This window comes from Petaurus breviceps, unplaced genomic scaffold (assembly GCF_028583685.1).
Source record: "Petaurus breviceps papuanus isolate PSGF00001 unplaced genomic scaffold, PetGlider_PUasm1.0 185, whole genome shotgun sequence".
Taxonomy (NCBI): domain Eukaryota; kingdom Metazoa; phylum Chordata; class Mammalia; order Diprotodontia; family Petauridae; genus Petaurus; species Petaurus breviceps.
The window spans coordinates 40708686-40726721 of record NW_027185797.1 but is presented as its reverse complement, the minus strand read 5'-3'; the positions used below and the strand labels follow the sequence as shown (position 1 = coordinate 40726721).

Genomic DNA, 18036 nt, shown 5'->3' with positions numbered 1-18036 from the left:
ACGCAAGGGGGCAGCTGGGTGGTGCAGTGAATAGAGCACTGACTCTGGTGCCAGGAGGACCTAAATTCAAATCCCGCCTCAGACACTTGACACACTTGCTAGCTTTGTGACCTTGGGCAAGTCACTTAACACAAACTGCCTTGCCCCCCCCCCAAAAAAAAAGAATCAAGGCAGTTTTGTCCTTCTTTGGTACCTGCAGCTCCCAGCCTGGTACTCCAGTGGCTACAGAAGCGCCAAGTAGTTTCCATCACCATTTGATGATGTCTCAGGCACCAGAGCTGCAGCAGTGATTAAGAATCCAAATGACCCCTTAGAGACTCTCCATCTCACTTTCTCTTTTTCTTTGGTCTAAAAGGGAAGGAAAACCAATAAGAAATCTCTCTGTTTCTCTCTATATATATCTGGCTCTGTCATCCTGCTCACCATTTCTTTTAGCACAGTAATATTCCATCACATTGATATACCACAATTTGTTTAGCCATTCCCCAATTGAAGGGCATCCCCCAAATTTCCAATTTTTTATCATCATAAAAGAGCTGTTACAAATATTTTGTGTACAAATAGGTCCTTTTCTGTTTACTTTGATATCTTTGGGATACAGACTACCGTGTTTCCCCGATAATAAGACCTATCCCGAAAATAAGCCCTCCCCTTACTGTGTAAGATTCCTCTAAAATAAGCCCTCCCCCAAAAATAAGCCCTATTGAGATTGCTACTGTAGTGAAGGTGATCCCCTGCGCTACACGCTACATTATGGTACCCTCTGTATGCACCGTCCCCCCCCCGCCCCGGTGAAACGCACGCCGCGCTCCAAGCTGCATCCAATAAGAGCTGCAGCAGTAAGCGCGTCATCCTGTTCTTCCCCAGTGATTTGCTTGCTGGCGCCATTGAGAGCAGTGCTGCGGAGGAGAGCTGAGGCAGGACAACATAAGCCCTCCCCTGAAAATAAGCCCTCTGGTGTTTTTCTTTCCAAAAAAATTAATAAGATAGTGTCTTATTATCGGGGAAACATGGTAGCAGTGCTATACAGCTGGATCACAGTTTTATAGCCCTTTGGGCATAGTTCTAAATTGTTCTCCAGAATGGTCCATCCAATTTACAACTCCACTAACAGTGTATTAGTGTCCCAATTTTCCCACAACTCCCCCAACATTTATCATTTTCTTCCTTTTTTTGTCTTATTAGCCAATCTGATAGATGTGAGGTGGTACCTTAGAGTTGTTTTAATTTGCATTTCTCTAATCAATAGTGATTGAGAACATTTTTAATATGGCTATAGGTAGCTTTGATTACTTTGTCTGAAAATTGACTTTTCATATCCTTTGACCATTTATCAGTTAGGGAATTACCCTTATTTTTATAAATTTGACTCAGTCCTCAATATATTTGAGAAATGAGGCTTCTATTAGAGATACTTCCTGTAAAATTTCTTTCACAGTTGTGATTACTGTGTTGTTTCCTCCATCCCATTTCCCTCCTGTTTATCCTGCTCTGTCTCTTCTTTCACTTTGTCTATCCTCAAAAATGTTTTGCTTCAATTACCAACCCCAATCTTCCCTCCCTTCTATCAGCCCCACCTTCTCTTATACCCTTCCCCTCCTACTTTCCTATAAGGTAAATACAACTGAATGTGTTTCTTATCCCCTCTTTGAGTCCATTCCAATGAGAATAAGGTTCAAGCAGATGTCCACCCCCCCCCAAAAAAAATCTTTCCCTCCACACAGCTGTTCCCAAAGTGGGTGATAATATCCCTTGGGGAGCTCTGGAATGATCCAGGGTGGGCAGCAGTAGCCTCAGGTACAGTTGGAGCACTTTGAATAAAAATGGGGAAGGAACATAAGGAAAGAAGAAAAGAAAAGAAAAATTTGAAAAACCATTCATACATGTTTCATCTGTTGTGTAACAGAGTTAAAGTCAAGTGATTACATTATTTTTCCAAATAAATATACAAAATGCCATTTATCACCTATCAGTGGTCAAGTCAGCTGACAGGTCCTAACAAGCAGGTCAGCATAGCACATTGTTGGGAGTCCAGCATGCATTGCAGGAATATGTGTGTGTGATGACTTGCCTACAATATAATACTGTACTATACTGTTATACATGATATGATAATTCATCATCAAAATTTAATGCAGGGAATAACCCCACAAATTTATAATAATAAATTATTAAATGTAAAATATGTCATTCTAATGTGTGTGTGTGTGTGTGTGTGTGTGTGTGTGTGTGTGTATAACATGAAATAACTCAAATTTTTTTTAATTGTTAAAGGGTTAAAGAAAGTAGATTTTCCTAGGGGCATTGAGTAATTTTTTTTTAAAGGGGTGGTAGGCCAAATAAGTTTGGGAACCTCTGTTCTGCTCTAAAAGCTCTTTCAGGCTTTCTTTCTGTGAAATTCTACCTATCCTTTCCCCTTCTCTTTGTGAATTCCTCTTTCTCATTCCTTCATTGTATTTTTTTAGATCTCATCTCATAATTTTCAACTTACACCTGAGCCCTCCTTTTAGACTGCCCTAATAATGAGAAAGTTCTTAGGAGTTAGAAGTATCATCTTACTGTGTAAGGATATAAACAGCTTAATCTTATTGAATACCTTATAATTTCTCTTATCTTTTTAATGCTTCTCTTGAGTCTTAGGTTTCAACTATGGTCTTTTCAGCAGGAATGCTTGAAAGTTCTCTATTTCATTAAATGTTCATTTTTCCTCTGGGGGATTATACTCAGGTTTTCTGGGTAGATGATTCTTGGTTGTAATTCTAGCTCCTTTGCTTTCTGGAATATCACATTCTGAGCCTTCTAATTCTTTACAGTAGAAGCTGCTAAATCCTGTGTGATCCTGTGTAACACCATGCAGGAGCAGCTTTCCAGAAGAATGCTACTGTGAACAGCTTTTAAGGTTCTGATTATACAGTATAGTGAATACTCTATTTATTCAGTAACAAATCAAAGCAAAACATTCCCAGAAAATCAAATTCAAATTACATTACCATTACGTTCCACAATGTATCAACAATGCAGTATTCACAATGCCTACAATAACTATAAATATGCTGATATGTTTATTAATCACAAAATGTAACAGGTTCTCCACAGGGGGAACATAGCTTTTTTTGAAACATTTATTCAAATACCAGAAAACCAAGTCCCCAAACCAGAAAATCAAAGCCATCACTGTAGCCACTGAGTTGGCACATGTTGTTAATGCAGTAAACACCCACATTCTCAAGCCTTCAAAACAGAACAGGCTACCTCAGGGAAAGGTCTTCCTCTCCTCACAGTAACTGCTCAGGGTCCACTCAGCTTGCTCCCAGCAGCTCTGGCCCCCCACAGTTCCCATCCCCAGCAGTCCTCAGCAGGAGTCCTTAGCAGAAGTTCTGGCTGGCTCAAAAAAATGAATTCTGGCTGCCACTGTTGCCGCTTCCAGTCACTGCACTGACTCCAGCCTGGCTTCTACTAGGCTCTAGCTTCTTCCTGCCCCACTACTTCCTGTTATGTCAGCAAGTTCAAGGGGCATGAAAGATCTTCAAATCCCATTACGAAGTCATTCAGCCCCAAGATCTTTCATGTCCTTTACTTGGCAAAAATACATTAACAATACATTTCATTACATAGGTTAATAGGATTTTTAGGAGTAACTGGTGTCAACAGAATTTTATAACAAGAATAGCACACAATAAACAAAGAAAACAATATTTTAGGGTGGGGTTTGAGCACAAGGTCCCCATCATTCCCCCCAAACAAATGGGGTCCCAAAATCTTGGGGTAAGGGGCAAAGGTCTTTTCTTCCATAGCTACTTGCTGATGAAATTGGACGTAGAGATGTCTCTGTCCCAAGGGGTCCCATTTGAGAGGTCAGTTCTTTAGCCAGCATTTGGAATGTGCTTGATGCCAGGTCCAGGGGTGACACGGCACAGCTGCAGACAGGGTGTTGTCGACATCCAGCTTAAGCTATCAGTCATCTACAGGTGGAGGGTACCAAGCCTACGGAAACAAATCTAGCAAATAAGGTGAACAGACAAAAAGCCAAGAAGAAACAAAGAGACAATAATCAGAAACAAGGTAGACATAAGATCAGCCATGCTACTCAAGTCCATGAGCCCACTATCATAGCCTTACTCACAATAGAATGTATGAGTTAAGGGTACAATTTTGTAGTCATATTCTCCTGAACAAACAATAGTTACAACGTTATCCTTCCTATATGCTATAATCTCTGAAGCCTTTGGAACGTTATCTGGCTTCCATTTTACCCATACTTTAGCTCCCAATTTTTATTCTATCAGTAGAAACAAATCCTTCAGTTCCTCTGATAGTTATTTTGGAAGGAGGGTCAGTTTTTACAAGTGGTACTGTTTTACAAGGAACGATAATCACTTGAACTATCCTATTATTTTTACAAATCTGTGTGGGCCCTTCACCTAAATTATAGAAAGTCACAACAATTTCTCTTTGATAATTAGAATCTATTACTCCAGCCAATACATGTATTACTTGAGCTGCTAATCCTGATTTGGGTAAAATCTATCCAAAGTGATTTTTTAGGGATTCTTAAGCATATTTCAGTGGAGATTTTTCTTATTTATTTTCTGTCCAACCAAAAGTCCTCTAAACAATGTAACTCATACTCCACCAAACCAAGTGTTCCCGGATACGGTGCTGGGACATCTGGCCTCAAAGTCCAATACTCAATATTTGGGATCTTATCTGTTTTGTTTCCTAATTTGCAGATTTGGGGTCATCATTCTGGCTAGAGGTGTACTTCCTTCCAATGGTCTATTATTCAAATTAGGTAAAGCTATGAACAAATTATCCTTCCAATGTTGATAGGAATTATTGGAAGTTAACTTCCTTAACTGTTCATTCAATAATCCATTCATTCTTTCAATTAACCCAGATGCTTGTGGATAATATGGAATATGATGTGTCCATTCTATATTGTTCAGTGTATAATACCTTTTCATTTCATTACCTTTGAAATGTGACCCATTGTCATTTTGAATCTGCATTGGGGTTCCATAATATAGACTTAGGAGATCTAGAGTTTTACAGGTGTTTTTCTGGGTTGCATTCTTATAAGGACAAGCCACTAGTACACCTGAATAGGTGTCAACACAAGTACATATAAATCTGCATCCTTTATCTTGTGGTAGCAGACCAATATAATCTGCCAGATTTGGGCTGGGACCTTTCCTCTTTCCATTTCTCCAGTTACTACCCAAGGAACAGTTCGCTCCTTTTCCAATTGACATATATGGCGTTCTTCTGCTATCTGTTTTAACAGTGAATGGGAGATACTAATACCTCTATCTTGTGCCCACTAGTGTGTGGCCTGGACCCCCCAAATTCCTGGCTGTTTGGTGGACCCATTTTGCTAATACTGGATCATCAGTTGTTGTCAAAGTAGGTGAGATGAGGAGTCTTCTAATGCAGAAGCATTATGTTCAGTAGCAATCTTTGCCAGTTGATCAGCATAAGCATTGTACTCACGTTCTGGAGTGGTGAGGGCCACGTGAGCATCTACATGAAAAACTGACAAGTCAGTGACCAAAGACATGTCCTATATATCTTCCCATAATTCTTTGCCCCAGACTTGTTTGCCATGAATTTCCCAATTTTCATTTTTCCACATGGGCATCCATGTAGCTAGCCCATTAGCTACCCCCATGAATCAGTGAATATGTGACACTGTCCTCCTTGTTTTATTTTGATGGCTTGATGTACTGCCATAAGTTCAGCATATTGGCTACTTGCACCTATCCCAGTACTTTCCAAAGTCCTTCTAGTACATGGGTTATAGGCCACTGCTTTCCAGTGTCTTTTTTGGCCCAAATGTTTCGCTGTCCCATCAGTAAACCATGCATGTCTCTTTTGTTCTTCAGTTAATCCATCAAACTCCTCGTTCCATTTTACAGAGGATTGTACCAACTGTTGCTTTGGCTCAGGGGGTGTATCATTCCCCTTATTTTCTGTGTTTGCTACAGTTTCATGTAGAGCAGAGACTCTACTTCTGCTTGTTTTCACTCTATTTTGAATATACCACTTCCATTTGATTATGCTAGTCTCTTGGGCATGTCCAATTCTGTGAGAAGCTGGGGTACTCATTACCCAGGCCATAATCGGGATTCCAGGTCTTAATATCACTTCATGGCCCAGAGTCAGTGTAATACCATGTTTCCCCGATAATAAGACCTATCCTGAAAATAAGCCCTCCCCTTACTGTGTAAGATTCCTCTAAAATAAGCCCTCCCCCGAAAATAAGCCCTATTGAGATTGCTACTGTAGTGAAGGTGATCCCCTGCACGACACGCTACATTACAGTACCCTCTGTATGCACCGTCCCCCCCCCACCCCGGTGAAACGCACGCCACGCTCCGAGCTGCATCCAGTCAGAGCTGCAGCAGTGAGCACGTCATCCTGTTCTTCCCCAGTGATTTGCTTATTGAATAAAGGTACATTTTTTTGTTCACATTTACCTGTTTATTAAAATTGCTGTCAATGTTCATTAAAATAAGCCCTCCCCTGAAAATAAGCCCTCTGGTGTTTTTCTGTCCAAAAAATTTAATAAGACAGTGTCTCATTATCAGGGAAACACGGTAGTAATGGAATTTAAAGATCTCCCTGTATTGGCTTGGTTTTCAGGTTGAGTGTTAAAACCCAGAGCTTGTGAATCCCACTTGTGGAATGGACTTGTTGACATAGAAAGAGAGGGCTGAACTAGGAGGAGCTGGTGCCTTGGATTTAGAGAGGCACAAACAGAGAGAGAGAGGCAGAAGAACTTTTGGAAGCAGCATCATGGAGGCAGAGAGAGAGAGAGGATTGCTGAAGGCCAGTTCAAGCTGCCCAGGACTTTTGAGAGCTGCCACCCAGAGCTGCCAAGGACTAAGGAGACATGGCTGTGATGCTGGTATTTTGTCTGTCTGTTTTGATGTTGTTTTGCCAGATTCGTCTGCTAGTGAAGGACAGTGCTGTTGTTGCAGAGGTCCTGGAACCTTGTTTTTGGTTCAGAAGCCCTGAAGGAGAATTTTCTTGTTGTATGTTTACAGAAATCTTGGAAGAGGGTCTTGCTGACGTTTTCAGGGTTCCTAGGACTGTTCTGTAGTCAGAGAGTGAATTGATGAGGACACTGGCAATGTGTCTTGTGGCCTTTTTAAGCTTTGTCTTCCCGGGAACAGAGATTGCTGAGAACTTGCCTTAGGTCAAGATGAAGAAAAGACCTCTCTTTGGGTTGTAGCTCAGGGGTAGATGACATTTGTGCTCTCTACTGCCCCTTTTGAGACCCTCCAGGTTGCTCTTCTGAATGCTGTGGCACAGAAGAATCCTCAGGCAAACCAGCCGACTGCCTAGCCATCTGAGCTCTTTCCTCCAGCAGCTTATCCCTACTTTTATGCATAAGACGATAACTTGTTAGCAGCACTCAGCCTCTCCTGCACACTCCTGCCTGCTCTTTGCCTGATTCTATGGAGATTTCTTGCAAACATCTTTCCAAATCTCTGGCTTCTCCCACTTGTAACCTTGGTTCCCAGTTTTCACAGGGTCCTGTGCTTTTGGCCCATTCTCGGGCTAGAGAGGAATAAGGCAAATTCTCCCATCCTGTGGGTAAACACCCACATTCTCAAGCCTTCAAAACAGAACAGGCTACCTCAGGCAAAGGTCCTCCTCTCCTCACAGTAACTGTGAGGGTCCACTCGGCTTGCTCCCAGCAGCTCCGGCCCCCCACAGTTCCGGTCCCTGGCAGTCCTCAACAGGAGTCCTTAGCAGAAGTTCTGCCACCACCGCTGCTTCTAGGCACCACACTGCCCCCAGCCTGGCTGCTACTTGGTCTGGCTTCTTCCTGCCGCACCCCTTCCTGCTATGTCAGCAAGTTCAAGGGGCTTGGAAGATCTTCAAATCCCATTACCAAGACATCCTGCTCTATAGTATTTGAATTGTTTCTTTCTGACTGCTTGCAGTATTTTTCCTTGACCTGGTAGTTCTGAAAATTGACTATAATATTTCTGAGACTTTTCATTTTGGGATCTCTTTCAGGAGATGATTGGTGAATTCCTTCCATTTCTATTTTGCCCTCTGATTCTAGAATATCAGGACAGTTTTCTTTTATAATTTCTTTTTTTTTTTTAAGCAAACGGGGTTAAGTAATTTGCTCAAGGTTACACAGCCAGTTATTTCTGGGTGCTAAGTATCAGAGCCTGGATTTAATCCCAGGTCATCCCAACTCTGGGGCCAGTGCTCTTACTCACTGAGCCACCTGGCCACCCCTCTTTTATAATTTCTTAAAAGATGATGTCTAGGCTTTTATTTTGATCATAGGTTTCAGGTAGTCCAATATTTCTTTTTAAAAAAATTTTTTCTTTATTATTATTTTTTTTTGCTTTTTTTTTTGAAGGGCAATTGGGGTTATGTGACTTGCCCAAAGTCTTTTGGATCTATTTTCCAGATCAGTTGTTTTCCAATGAGCTATTTCACATTTTATTCTATTTTTTCATTCTTTTGATTTTGTTTGATAGATTCTCAATAACGCATGGAGTCATTAGCTTCCACATTCCCAAATCTAATTTTTAAGGAATTAGTTTCTTCAGTGAGCTTTTGTGTCTCCTTTTCCTTTTGGCCAGTTTTTTTAAAGTAATTCTTCCCTTTTTTGTTCCTCTTTTACCATCTGACCCATTCTGTTGTTTAAGGTATTATTTTCTTCGGTATTTTTTGTGCCTCCTTTACTAAACTATTGACTCTTTTTTTTTCATTATTTTCTTATATTGCTCTCATTTCTTTTCCCAATTTTTCTTCTACCTCTCTTATTTGATTTTTAAAATTCCTTTTTGACTTCTTCCAGGAATTCTTTTTGGGCCTTAGACATGTAGCAGTTTTTTTTTTTATTATCTTCTTCTGAGTTTATGTTTTGATCTTCTCTGTTACCATAGTAACTTTCTATGGTCAAGTTCTTTTTTATTGTTGTTTGCTTGTTATGTTAAAGTTGGACTCTACTTCTGGGGTGGAGGGGGCACCATTCCAAACTTCAGGGTTTTTTGTGCAGCTGTTTTCAGAGATAGTTCTGGGGGTCTGTAAGTTTATGATCTAAGGAGAGTGGTCACTGCTCTTCTGGTCTCTGCTCTCATCTGAGTGACCGCAAGCACACTTTTCCACCCTGGAACTGTGACCAGGGTCCCTGTTCCCCTGTGGCCAGAAGTTCTACTGTTAGTCTTCTCCTCACCCTGTGATCCAAGCCTGTGGTCCAGACCCAATTATGAGCAATGTAATAGAGTCCTGCACCCAGTACCAGCAAAGGGACCCTTATCATCTCCTTCTGACTAGTTGTCTGACCCCTTTACCATCTGTGGGTTGAGAACTCTGGAAGCAGCTGCTGCCCCCCTGATGCCTGCTTTTGGTTGGTTGAGGAGTCCTGCTCTTACCCCAGTACAACAGATCTTTCCAGCTAACCTTCTAGTTTCTCTTGGACTCCAAAATTGTTTCACTCTGAAACTCCAGAACCCGTTTTGAGGCATTATTGAAAGTGTTTGGAGGGGAATTTGGGAGAGCTTAGGCTACTCCCTGCCTTTTCTCCACCCTGTCTCTGCCTCCCCAGTGTCCCTAATTTGAAATTCATGGTTTAGTTCTAAAATTGAAAGCCCTCAGTGTGTTTCCATTCTGAACATAATGGCATATTCTAATTTTTCTATCACATTCAAATTCTTGTTAAAATTGTACCCAGCAAAGCAATAATTCTAATAGTACCTGGAAAGAATATAACAATAAGAATAAAATAAGAATAGCTGAAACTTTATAGCACTTTGAGATTTTCTAAGCACTTTTTCTATGTTAGCTCATTGGATCTTCAAAACAACCCTGGGAGATAGATGCTGTTATTATCCTCATGTTACAGATGGGAATGGAATTATCTTCCACTAATGAAAAGCTGTAAAACATACAAGAAATTGGTACTGTGTGGGTCTGCACTCCAATGATGCATGGGCTCCCATTGGTATGCTTACCTTTTTTTTTTTTTTTTGCTTTTTGGAGGGGGGAAGGCTGGGCAATTGGGGTTAAGTGACTTGCCCAAGGTCACATGGCTAGTAAGTAAGTGTTAAGTGTCTGAGGCTGGATTTGAACTCAGGTCTTCCTGACTCCAGGGCCCATGCTCTATTCACTGTGCCACCTAGCCATCCCTGGTGTGCTTACCTTTAACAGGCAGCAGACACAATTATCTCAAAGCAAAGGCCTCTAGTAAAAGGGCACAATTTTTTTTAAAAAGGTAGATACACAACGTCCCTGCCCCTCTCCAAGCCTGAAGCCCACTCTCCCATGACACAGAGCAGGAGGAGGAAGGGAGGGAACCAGCTTAGAGCACACTGCTAGTGCAGGGACCCAATGTCCTTCTTGTGGTCTCCTCACACTGCGTCCTGCTGAGTGCAGCCTTCCTACTGACCAGGCCATTCAGGTGGGCTCTGGAGGCCTGCTGCTCTCATCAACTTGGCCAGGGCTCCTTGTCTCTTGAATCCATGGCTAGCTCTCTTTTCTGCTGCCAGGTTCAGACTCCTTGGAGCCATCTCCCCTGATTCTCTCTCTTTCTCTCTTGACATATTCTCTTTCTTTTTCTCTCCCTCTCCTCTTTCTTCCCCTTCCCCTTCCTCTCCCTTCCCCTCCCCTCTCCTCCCTTCCCCTCTTCTCTCTGTCTCCCTCCCTTCCCCCTTACCACCTCTCCTGCCTTGTTGAGGTAAAGGGACCAGGCACCACAAAGCTGTTTCATGCCTCAACTCTCTCTCCAGGCTGACAACTTTGCTCTTTATCTTCTTTAGGGGGGTGGCTTGTCCTTGGTCAGCCTATGGCAAGCTGCATGTACATCAGGAAGACTGCTTCACACTTCCTAAGGGGATAATGTGTGGGTGTGGGTATGGAGAATGTGGATATGGTGTTAACAATTGACACCTCATCACCCACCCCCTTTTCTGTCCTTTCCTGTGATTTCATCTCCTAAGGTGCCTGGGGTGAGTAGTGGGGAGCAGGGACCAACCCTCTCCCCTTTCCAATACATAAACATTAGGGTCAGGGATGGGCTCTGGATCTGTGACTTCATTTTTACAGGGAACTTCCTCTACTAATGTAGGCTGGTGCCTAGTCTCAGACAGTTGCCTAGATTACTTAGAGGTAAAATGACTTGCTCAGGGCAACACAATCAGTACATGCTGGAGACAGGATTTGAAACCAGGTGTTCCTGACTTTAAGGCCAGCTCTGTAGGGAGCACCTGCTTTGGGTTGACACAAAGTGGCTGAAACAGGGCTACAGTAGCTGCTCCCAGAATGGGCTCAGCAGGAGATGACGGGCCAGGCTCCTGCAGCTCCTGCCTTTTCCTGAGAGTGCTGCCAAGCCCTAGTTTCGGCTGGTCTCGTAGGATCAGAGATTGAGACCTCGGGGGTTGTCTGGTCCAGCTCCCTTATCTTACAGATGGGGAAACTGTAACCAAGGGGAGTCACACAGCCTCTGTAAATATCAGAGGCTAGATTTGAATCAGGGTCGCCCAACTGCAAGTCTAATGAGGGATCATTCACTGCACTAATCACACCCCTTCTTCTAGAAGAGCCAGCTCTTAAGTAGATCAGTCAGTGCTGCCACCTGGCTTGACTGGGTATAGGCTCAGAGGTGGGAACTGAAGGACGATTCAGGAAAGGAAAGTGGTCATTGCCGGCTGACCGGCCAAACCTTTTCTTTCTCATTGGGCAGTTGCTATCTCCTCTTCCCTCTCATCAACTCCAACCCTTTCTCTAGAGTGGAGGAAGGAAGGAGGAGTGAGTGGGGTCATTCGTCCAGAGAGTGCCTGCCTTGCCTCAGACAGCAAAAATGGTGTTCTGTCTTGTTTTTCAGTCCAGAGCAAGGGAAGGAAAAGCCTCAGATTTGATTTAGCTTTGCCTTTGGGGAAGTACATTCATGAAAAACCACTAGAATCTCTCTCAGCCAGGGGAAAGATGGTCACAGTGGGGGACCGGCACTCAAACCCTGGTCCTTCCTGTATTTTTGTGAATCAATACCTGAACTCTGTTCCCTGCTCCGTTCACAAATAAGACAAGATACAGGCACATAGTAGTTGGACTGATCAGGTTTATCTCACTGGCAAAAGGAATCCAAAATGCTTCAACAGAAATCAGACAGGTACTTTGCAGAAGAGAATACACTGTAGAGTCTCAGTTTACTCAGGAAGAATTGGGAGAAGAAAGAAGGGGAGATCTTACTCTATAGTCTGATACTGATTCTCCTAGCTAGGGAGGAACAGGGGGTAGAGCACTGGGCCTGAAATGAGGAAGACCTGAGTTCCAATTCAGCCACAGACACAGCCTAGCTATGTGACCCTGGACAAGTCATTTCACCCTTGCCTCTGTTTCTGCAACTGTAAAGTGGCAATAATAATAGCAGTGACCTCCCACGGTGGTTGTGATTACATGAGACAACATTTGTAAAAAGCACTTAGTGCAGTGCCTGGATTCACATGTGATCATCCCCTTTCCCCCCATGGAAAGTCAACAGCCACTGTCCCTAGAAAGCAGAGGTTTTGGGGCAGTCAGGTAACACAGTGAGTAAGAGCACCGGCTCCAGTGTTGAGAAGACCTGGGATCAAATCCGGGTTCAGACACTTAGCACTCACCCAGAAACACCTGGCCATGTAACCTTGAGCAAGTTACTTACCCCCAATTGCTTAGGGGCGGCCAGGTGGCTCAGCGAGTAAGAGCACCAGCTCCAGTGTCAGGATGACTTGGGGATCAAATCTGGGCTCAGATACTCAGCATCACACCCTGAAATAACTGGCTGTGTAATCTTGAGCAAGTTACTTAACCCCGATTGCTTAAAAAAAAAAAAAAAGAAGAGGTTTTGGTTTTTTTCGTCTTTCCCAGGAGTGCCATGTACAAAGCAGGTACTTGGTAAATGTTGGTGGAATTGAAATGATTGGCAGGGTCAAGAAAGATGGGAAGGGAGAAAGGTTATAAGGTTTAGCAGTTAAAAGATAATTAGTAGAGGGAATTGACTGGGAGGAAACATTTCTCTTTAGTGGTGAGATCAAAGCCTGACTTGTCTGGAAAAAAAGTTAAGAAGTGGGTGTAGAAGGGGTGGGTGAATGTGTGGTCTTCTTACTCTTAAGACCCAGGAAGCCTTTGAAGAGGATGGACATGCTTGTAGCAGCAGGGAAAGAGCCAGGAGAGAGGAAGAGATGAAAGATGGGGGAGAGAAGGGAATGATCAGGACAAGATGCTGGAGGTGATGGGCAGGGGGTAGGCTTGAGGACACATGTTGAGGGCTTCGCTTTGGTTAGGGGAAGGACCACCTCTTCATGGCAGACTGGAGCAAAGCTAACTGCCAGGTTCTAAGCTCGGGTGGTCCTTGGAGCCTTGGAACAGCAGGTTTATTTGGGGGGGGGGGACAGATGATGAATGTAGCCCTAGGTACTGGGGAGTTGGAAATGCCAGCTGTACTTCCAGATGTTCGCTGAGCACTTGAAGAGACCGAACTGAGGCTCTGGGCAGAAGCTGGAGGATGGAGGTAGAGAGTTGGGGCTAAGGGAATGAGTGAGATCCAGAAGGGACGGTGTGTAGAGGGAGGGGAGCCCAGCATCCCAAAGGACAAGTGACCAGGGAAGGTTTTGGGAAGGAGGCTTCCTCATCTTCTTCAGGACCCCTGAGTCAGTTGGGCTGAGGAGGGTTGGGAGGGAGGAGGTGTTCCTTCCCAGCCCAGCCCTTGTTCCAGCCTGATCCCCTCTTCATCTCCATCTCTTGTCAGAAATCTTGCAGTTGGCCCCCTGGACAGCCCGCCTCTCCTGCACCCTCTGCCCTCAGTACTCGGTGGCGGTGATGAGATCCAACCTGTGGCCAGGGGCCTACGCTTATGCCACTGGCAGGTAAGGGGTACAGAAGCAGAGGCTGGACCAGTCCCCTGTGGGGGAGCTGCCCTACAGAGACTTCTCCAGGAAGACAGAGGGCAGGGTGGGGATGGGAGGCATCTTCTGGGGCAGGAGTGGGAACCTGAAGTAGATTCAGTCAAAGGGCCACACTTGAGGACCTACAGGAGTATATGTGTCTTCCCTTGAGGCCCCTGCTCTGGGGTCTTTGACTAGCCTCCTCCCCTCTCTGAGACACACAGTTTCCCCCTATGAATAAGGAATGGGCTCAACCTGATAAGCCACTGGTTTTTGAGGGAGAGCAGGGCCTGGGCTGGTTGGAGGACACTGGAAGTTAGGGAGGATCTTGGAGCAATATGAAGAGAAACATAGACTATTAGAGTTGGAATGTCAGGGCTGGGAGGAGTCTTAGAACAGGGAAGGTCAGAGCTGGGAGGGGCCTCAGAACAGGGAATGTCAGGGCTGGGAGGGGCCTCAGAACAGGGAATGTCAGGGCTGGGAGGACCTTAGAACAATGAACACTAGACCACTATACAGGTGAGTCAGAGGAAAGTTTCACAAAGGAGGCCTGACTCAGGCTAGATCTTTGAAGAGCTGGAGGTCTTCCAGACTGGAGAACAGTGTGAGCCTGGGCTCAGAGCAGCCAGTGAGCTACAGCAGGACAGAAGCCTGCTTTGGAGTCAGCTTCACACCTTTGCCCTGCTGCTGACCACTGCTGGGTTACCTTCTCTCTGTGCCCCAATTTCATGGGATCATAGATCTATGAGGCAGCTGGTGGGCCAGTGGATGGAGCATCAGATATCTCCTGGCTGTGTGACCCTGGGCAAGTCACTGAATTGCTGACTGCCTCAGTTTCCTCTTCTTTAAAATGGGAACAACAGCACCAACCTCCTGGGGGTTCTGCGTCAAATGAGATCTTATTTGCAAAGTTCTTTGCAAAACTTAAAGCCTGTATAAGTACTAGCTATCTTTATTATTACTTTTTTTTTTGAGGGCAATTGGGGTTGAGACTTGCCCCGGGTTACACAGCTGGTTACTGAACAGGGTCCCCTTGGCTCTTTCTCTCCGTTATGCCATGCTTTCTTCCTGGATGGAATGGGAGGCTTAGACTAGAGAGTGTGCAAGGTCCAAAGAATCGCAGAGCCATGGAAAGGGTCTTCCTTCACTCCCTTCCAGGAAATTTGAGAACATCTACATTGGCTGGGGTCATAAATACAGCCAGGAGAACTTCAACCCCATCCTGCCCCCACCAGTGCAGATGGAGTACGTCATTGGACCCGAGACCATGGAGATGGCCGACCCCACGGTAGAAGAGGAGCAGGCCTTGAAGGCTGCCCAGGAGCAGGCCTTGGCAGCGGCAGAGGAAGAGGAGGAGGATGAAGAGGATGAGGAGGACGAAGATGCTGATGTCTAGGGGGGGACTTCTTACCTTGTGAATAGTTATTATTTAGGGAATTATTTATTTTCTACGTTGGAGAAGAGTGGGATGTTTTCTTTTCGAAATACCATTGCCCCCACCGAGCTGGTCTGCTCAGGCATCCTGCCTGGCTCCTCACAGCCCCAACCCAGGCCCCGGGGGATCGGGGTCTCTGGGGTCTTCCAGGTCCGTGGCCTTCCCTCGCCCCTAGCCTTTCCTGGTCGTCCTTTCCATAAGGCCTTCATCCCCCTCGTCTACAAAGCTTTTCCTAGGAACCCTGGGTGCCCCAAGCATCATCCCCTTGGAAGGTTGGGGAAGAGCCCCGCCTCCCCATCGCTAGGGAAGCTGCGCGGTTGCTAAGGACACGCCCATCTCCTGCTCTCTCATCTCTCGGAGGTCCCGTCCCCTTGGTCGGGTCCAATCACAGTTCGGTTACTTTGGCAACCATTCCACCGTCGCCACGCCCCTCCCTGGATCCAAAAAGACTTCAAGCCCCCGAAACGCGCGGCCGTTGCTTTGGTGACGACACCTCCCATCGCCTAGGGCTAGCCTAAGCCGCCGACTGTTGCCCTGGCAACGCCTTTTTCCTTTTCTCTGCTTCAAACCCCTTGGAGCCCCTTCTTCCCCTAATGGGCAACAGGTTACCAAGACAACAGCTGCTCTTCTCCCACCCCTTCACTCGCCGCCACGCCCCTGACTCTTCCCCCAATCGAAATATCCTTGCCGGGACCACGCCTTCATGCACCTCCTTGCCCCGCCCCGCCCTTTGACCAATCTACTTCAATCAATCCACGTAGAGCGGCGCCTCTCCCCCAACCGGGAGGCCGTTGCCCAGGCTACGCCCCGCCCCTTCCTGGGAGGCGGGGCCTGGGGCGGAAGCGGCGTCGGGGGCGGTGGGCCGGGGGCGCGGGGGCGGGGGCTCGCGGAGGGGCGGAGGGGCGCCAGGCCCAAGATGGCGGCGGGCGCGGAGGGCGGTGCGGGCTCGGGGGCCCTGGGCGACTGCGCCGAGATCAAGTCGCAGTTCCGGACGCGCGAGGGCTTCTACAAACTGCTGCCCGGCGCCGAGGGCGCAGCCCGGCGGGCGGGTCCGGCCCCGGCCCCCGGCCCGGCCTCCGCCGCCTCCTGCGCGGCCCCGACCGCGGCCCCGGGCCCGGCCCCCGGTCCGGCCCCCGCCGCCCCGGGCTCCGCCGCCGCCGCCGCCGGGGCCGGGGCCGGGGCCCCTTCCCCACCCGGGCCGGGCCCCGCGCTGCCCGCCGTGCGCCTGAGCCTCGTGCGCCTGGGCGAGCCCGACCCCGCCGCCGCTACCTCCGGGGAGCCCACCGGGCCGCCCCCGGCCGCGGGCGACCGCGTCTGCTTTAATCTGGGCCGGGAGCTCTACTTCTACCCGGGAGGCTCCGGGCGTCGGGGCAGCCACCGGGTGAGCGGCGGGGGAGGGGCGAGGATGGACGGGGGGGAGGGTAGCAGAGCGCCTGGAGCGGGGTCGGGCGGGGGGCAGAGGTTAGCGGGGCTGCAGGGCACTGAGCGCATCTGGCCTTCGGGCGGCCCTCCGGGGCCTTTTTATCCTTTTTGGAGGGGGGAAGGCGGGGCAGTTGGGATTAAGTGACTTGCCCAGGGTCACACGGCTAGTTATGTGTTAAGAGTCTGAGTTCGAATTTGAACTCAGGTCCTCCTGACTCCAGGGCCAACGCTCTGTTCACTACTCTAGCGGCCCGGCCGCTGTGATTATCCCCATTTTACAGACGAGGCAGGAGCCCAGGGCCTGCGGGCTGAGTCCCGGTGCCCAAAAGCTCAGGCTGCCGCTGTGCCCGCCTGGGGGGCGGTGTGCCCTGGGCAGGCAGGATGGGCAGGGGTCTGGTACCAGGCATGGAGTGGGCCTGCCGCCTCCCCTGTGGGAGCCCTTTAGCAGCTGCGCTGGAGCAGGAGGGCCGGCCAGGCAACTGGCAGAGCCCTGGGGTGGAGGCCTGTGGAGAGGAGAGGGCCACCGAGAGTCAGTGACGCCCCAGGCTCAGCAGCTGATTACAGCAGACCCCCTTTCCTTTTCTCAATGGATCCCCCAAGCATTCACTGAGAGCCCATCAGGCCCTGCACTCTGCCTGGGGATGGAGGGCTAGAGATGAAATACTCCTGTCCCTCCTGGAGCTCACTGCAGAGAGGCTACATGCCCTCTGAGAAGGGACTTCAGAATCCATGGGGAGGCAGGGGCTGTAGTAGTCACCAGGCAGGTCAGGGAGAAGAACTTTGAAGGGGCCTCAGGGCTCAGGGAGGCTGGGGTGCACAACCCTCCCTCACCCTGCCTGCTTCTGCCTTGGCCTCCACTCACCCTCCCTGTTCTCCCTCCCTCCAACAAAAGTCCATAGATCTCAACAAACCCATCGACAAGCGGATCTACAAGGGCACCCAGCCTACTTGCCATGACTTCAACCAGTACACCGCGGCCACCGAGACCATCGCCCTGCTGGTGGGCTTCTCAGCCGGCCAGGTCCAATGCCTGGACCTGATCAAAAAGGACTCCAGCAAGCTCTTCAATGAGGAGGTGACTTCCTGAGGCCCAGGGCCCTGGGGGATAATGGGGAGGGGCTCGAGAGACAGGGCATGATCTAATGTGCTGTCAGACCTGGGAGGGGCCTGGGAATTGGGAATGTCAGGGCTGGGAGGGCCTTAGAACAGGAAATGTCAGGGCTGGGAGGGGCCTTAGAATAGGGAATGTCAGGGCTGGGAGGGCCTTAGAACAGGGAATGTCAGGGC

The 18036-nt window shown here is 47.6% G+C and overlaps 2 protein-coding genes across 2 annotated transcripts in view; both read left to right on the top strand.

The window, feature by feature from the left end:
* RSPH6A (radial spoke head 6 homolog A) overlaps positions 1 to 15531 on the top strand; it is a 50882-nt gene extending 35351 nt beyond the window's left edge. Inside the window, exons 6-7 of the mRNA XM_069089059.1 lie at positions 13757 to 13874; positions 15051 to 15531. Of these exons, the coding sequence (XP_068945160.1) occupies positions 13757 to 13874; positions 15051 to 15288 (356 nt within the window). The 3' untranslated portion in view covers positions 15289 to 15531. The remainder of the gene's footprint in view (positions 1 to 13756; positions 13875 to 15050) is intronic.
* Positions 15532 to 16228: 697 nt separating this feature from the next.
* The window catches only part of DMWD (DM1 locus, WD repeat containing), a 5378-nt gene continuing 3570 nt past the window's right edge, over positions 16229 to 18036 (top strand). The window contains exons 1-2 of the mRNA XM_069089061.1: positions 16229 to 16708; positions 17642 to 17824. Of these exons, the coding sequence (XP_068945162.1) occupies positions 16244 to 16708; positions 17642 to 17824 (648 nt within the window). The 5' untranslated portion in view covers positions 16229 to 16243. The remainder of the gene's footprint in view (positions 16709 to 17641; positions 17825 to 18036) is intronic.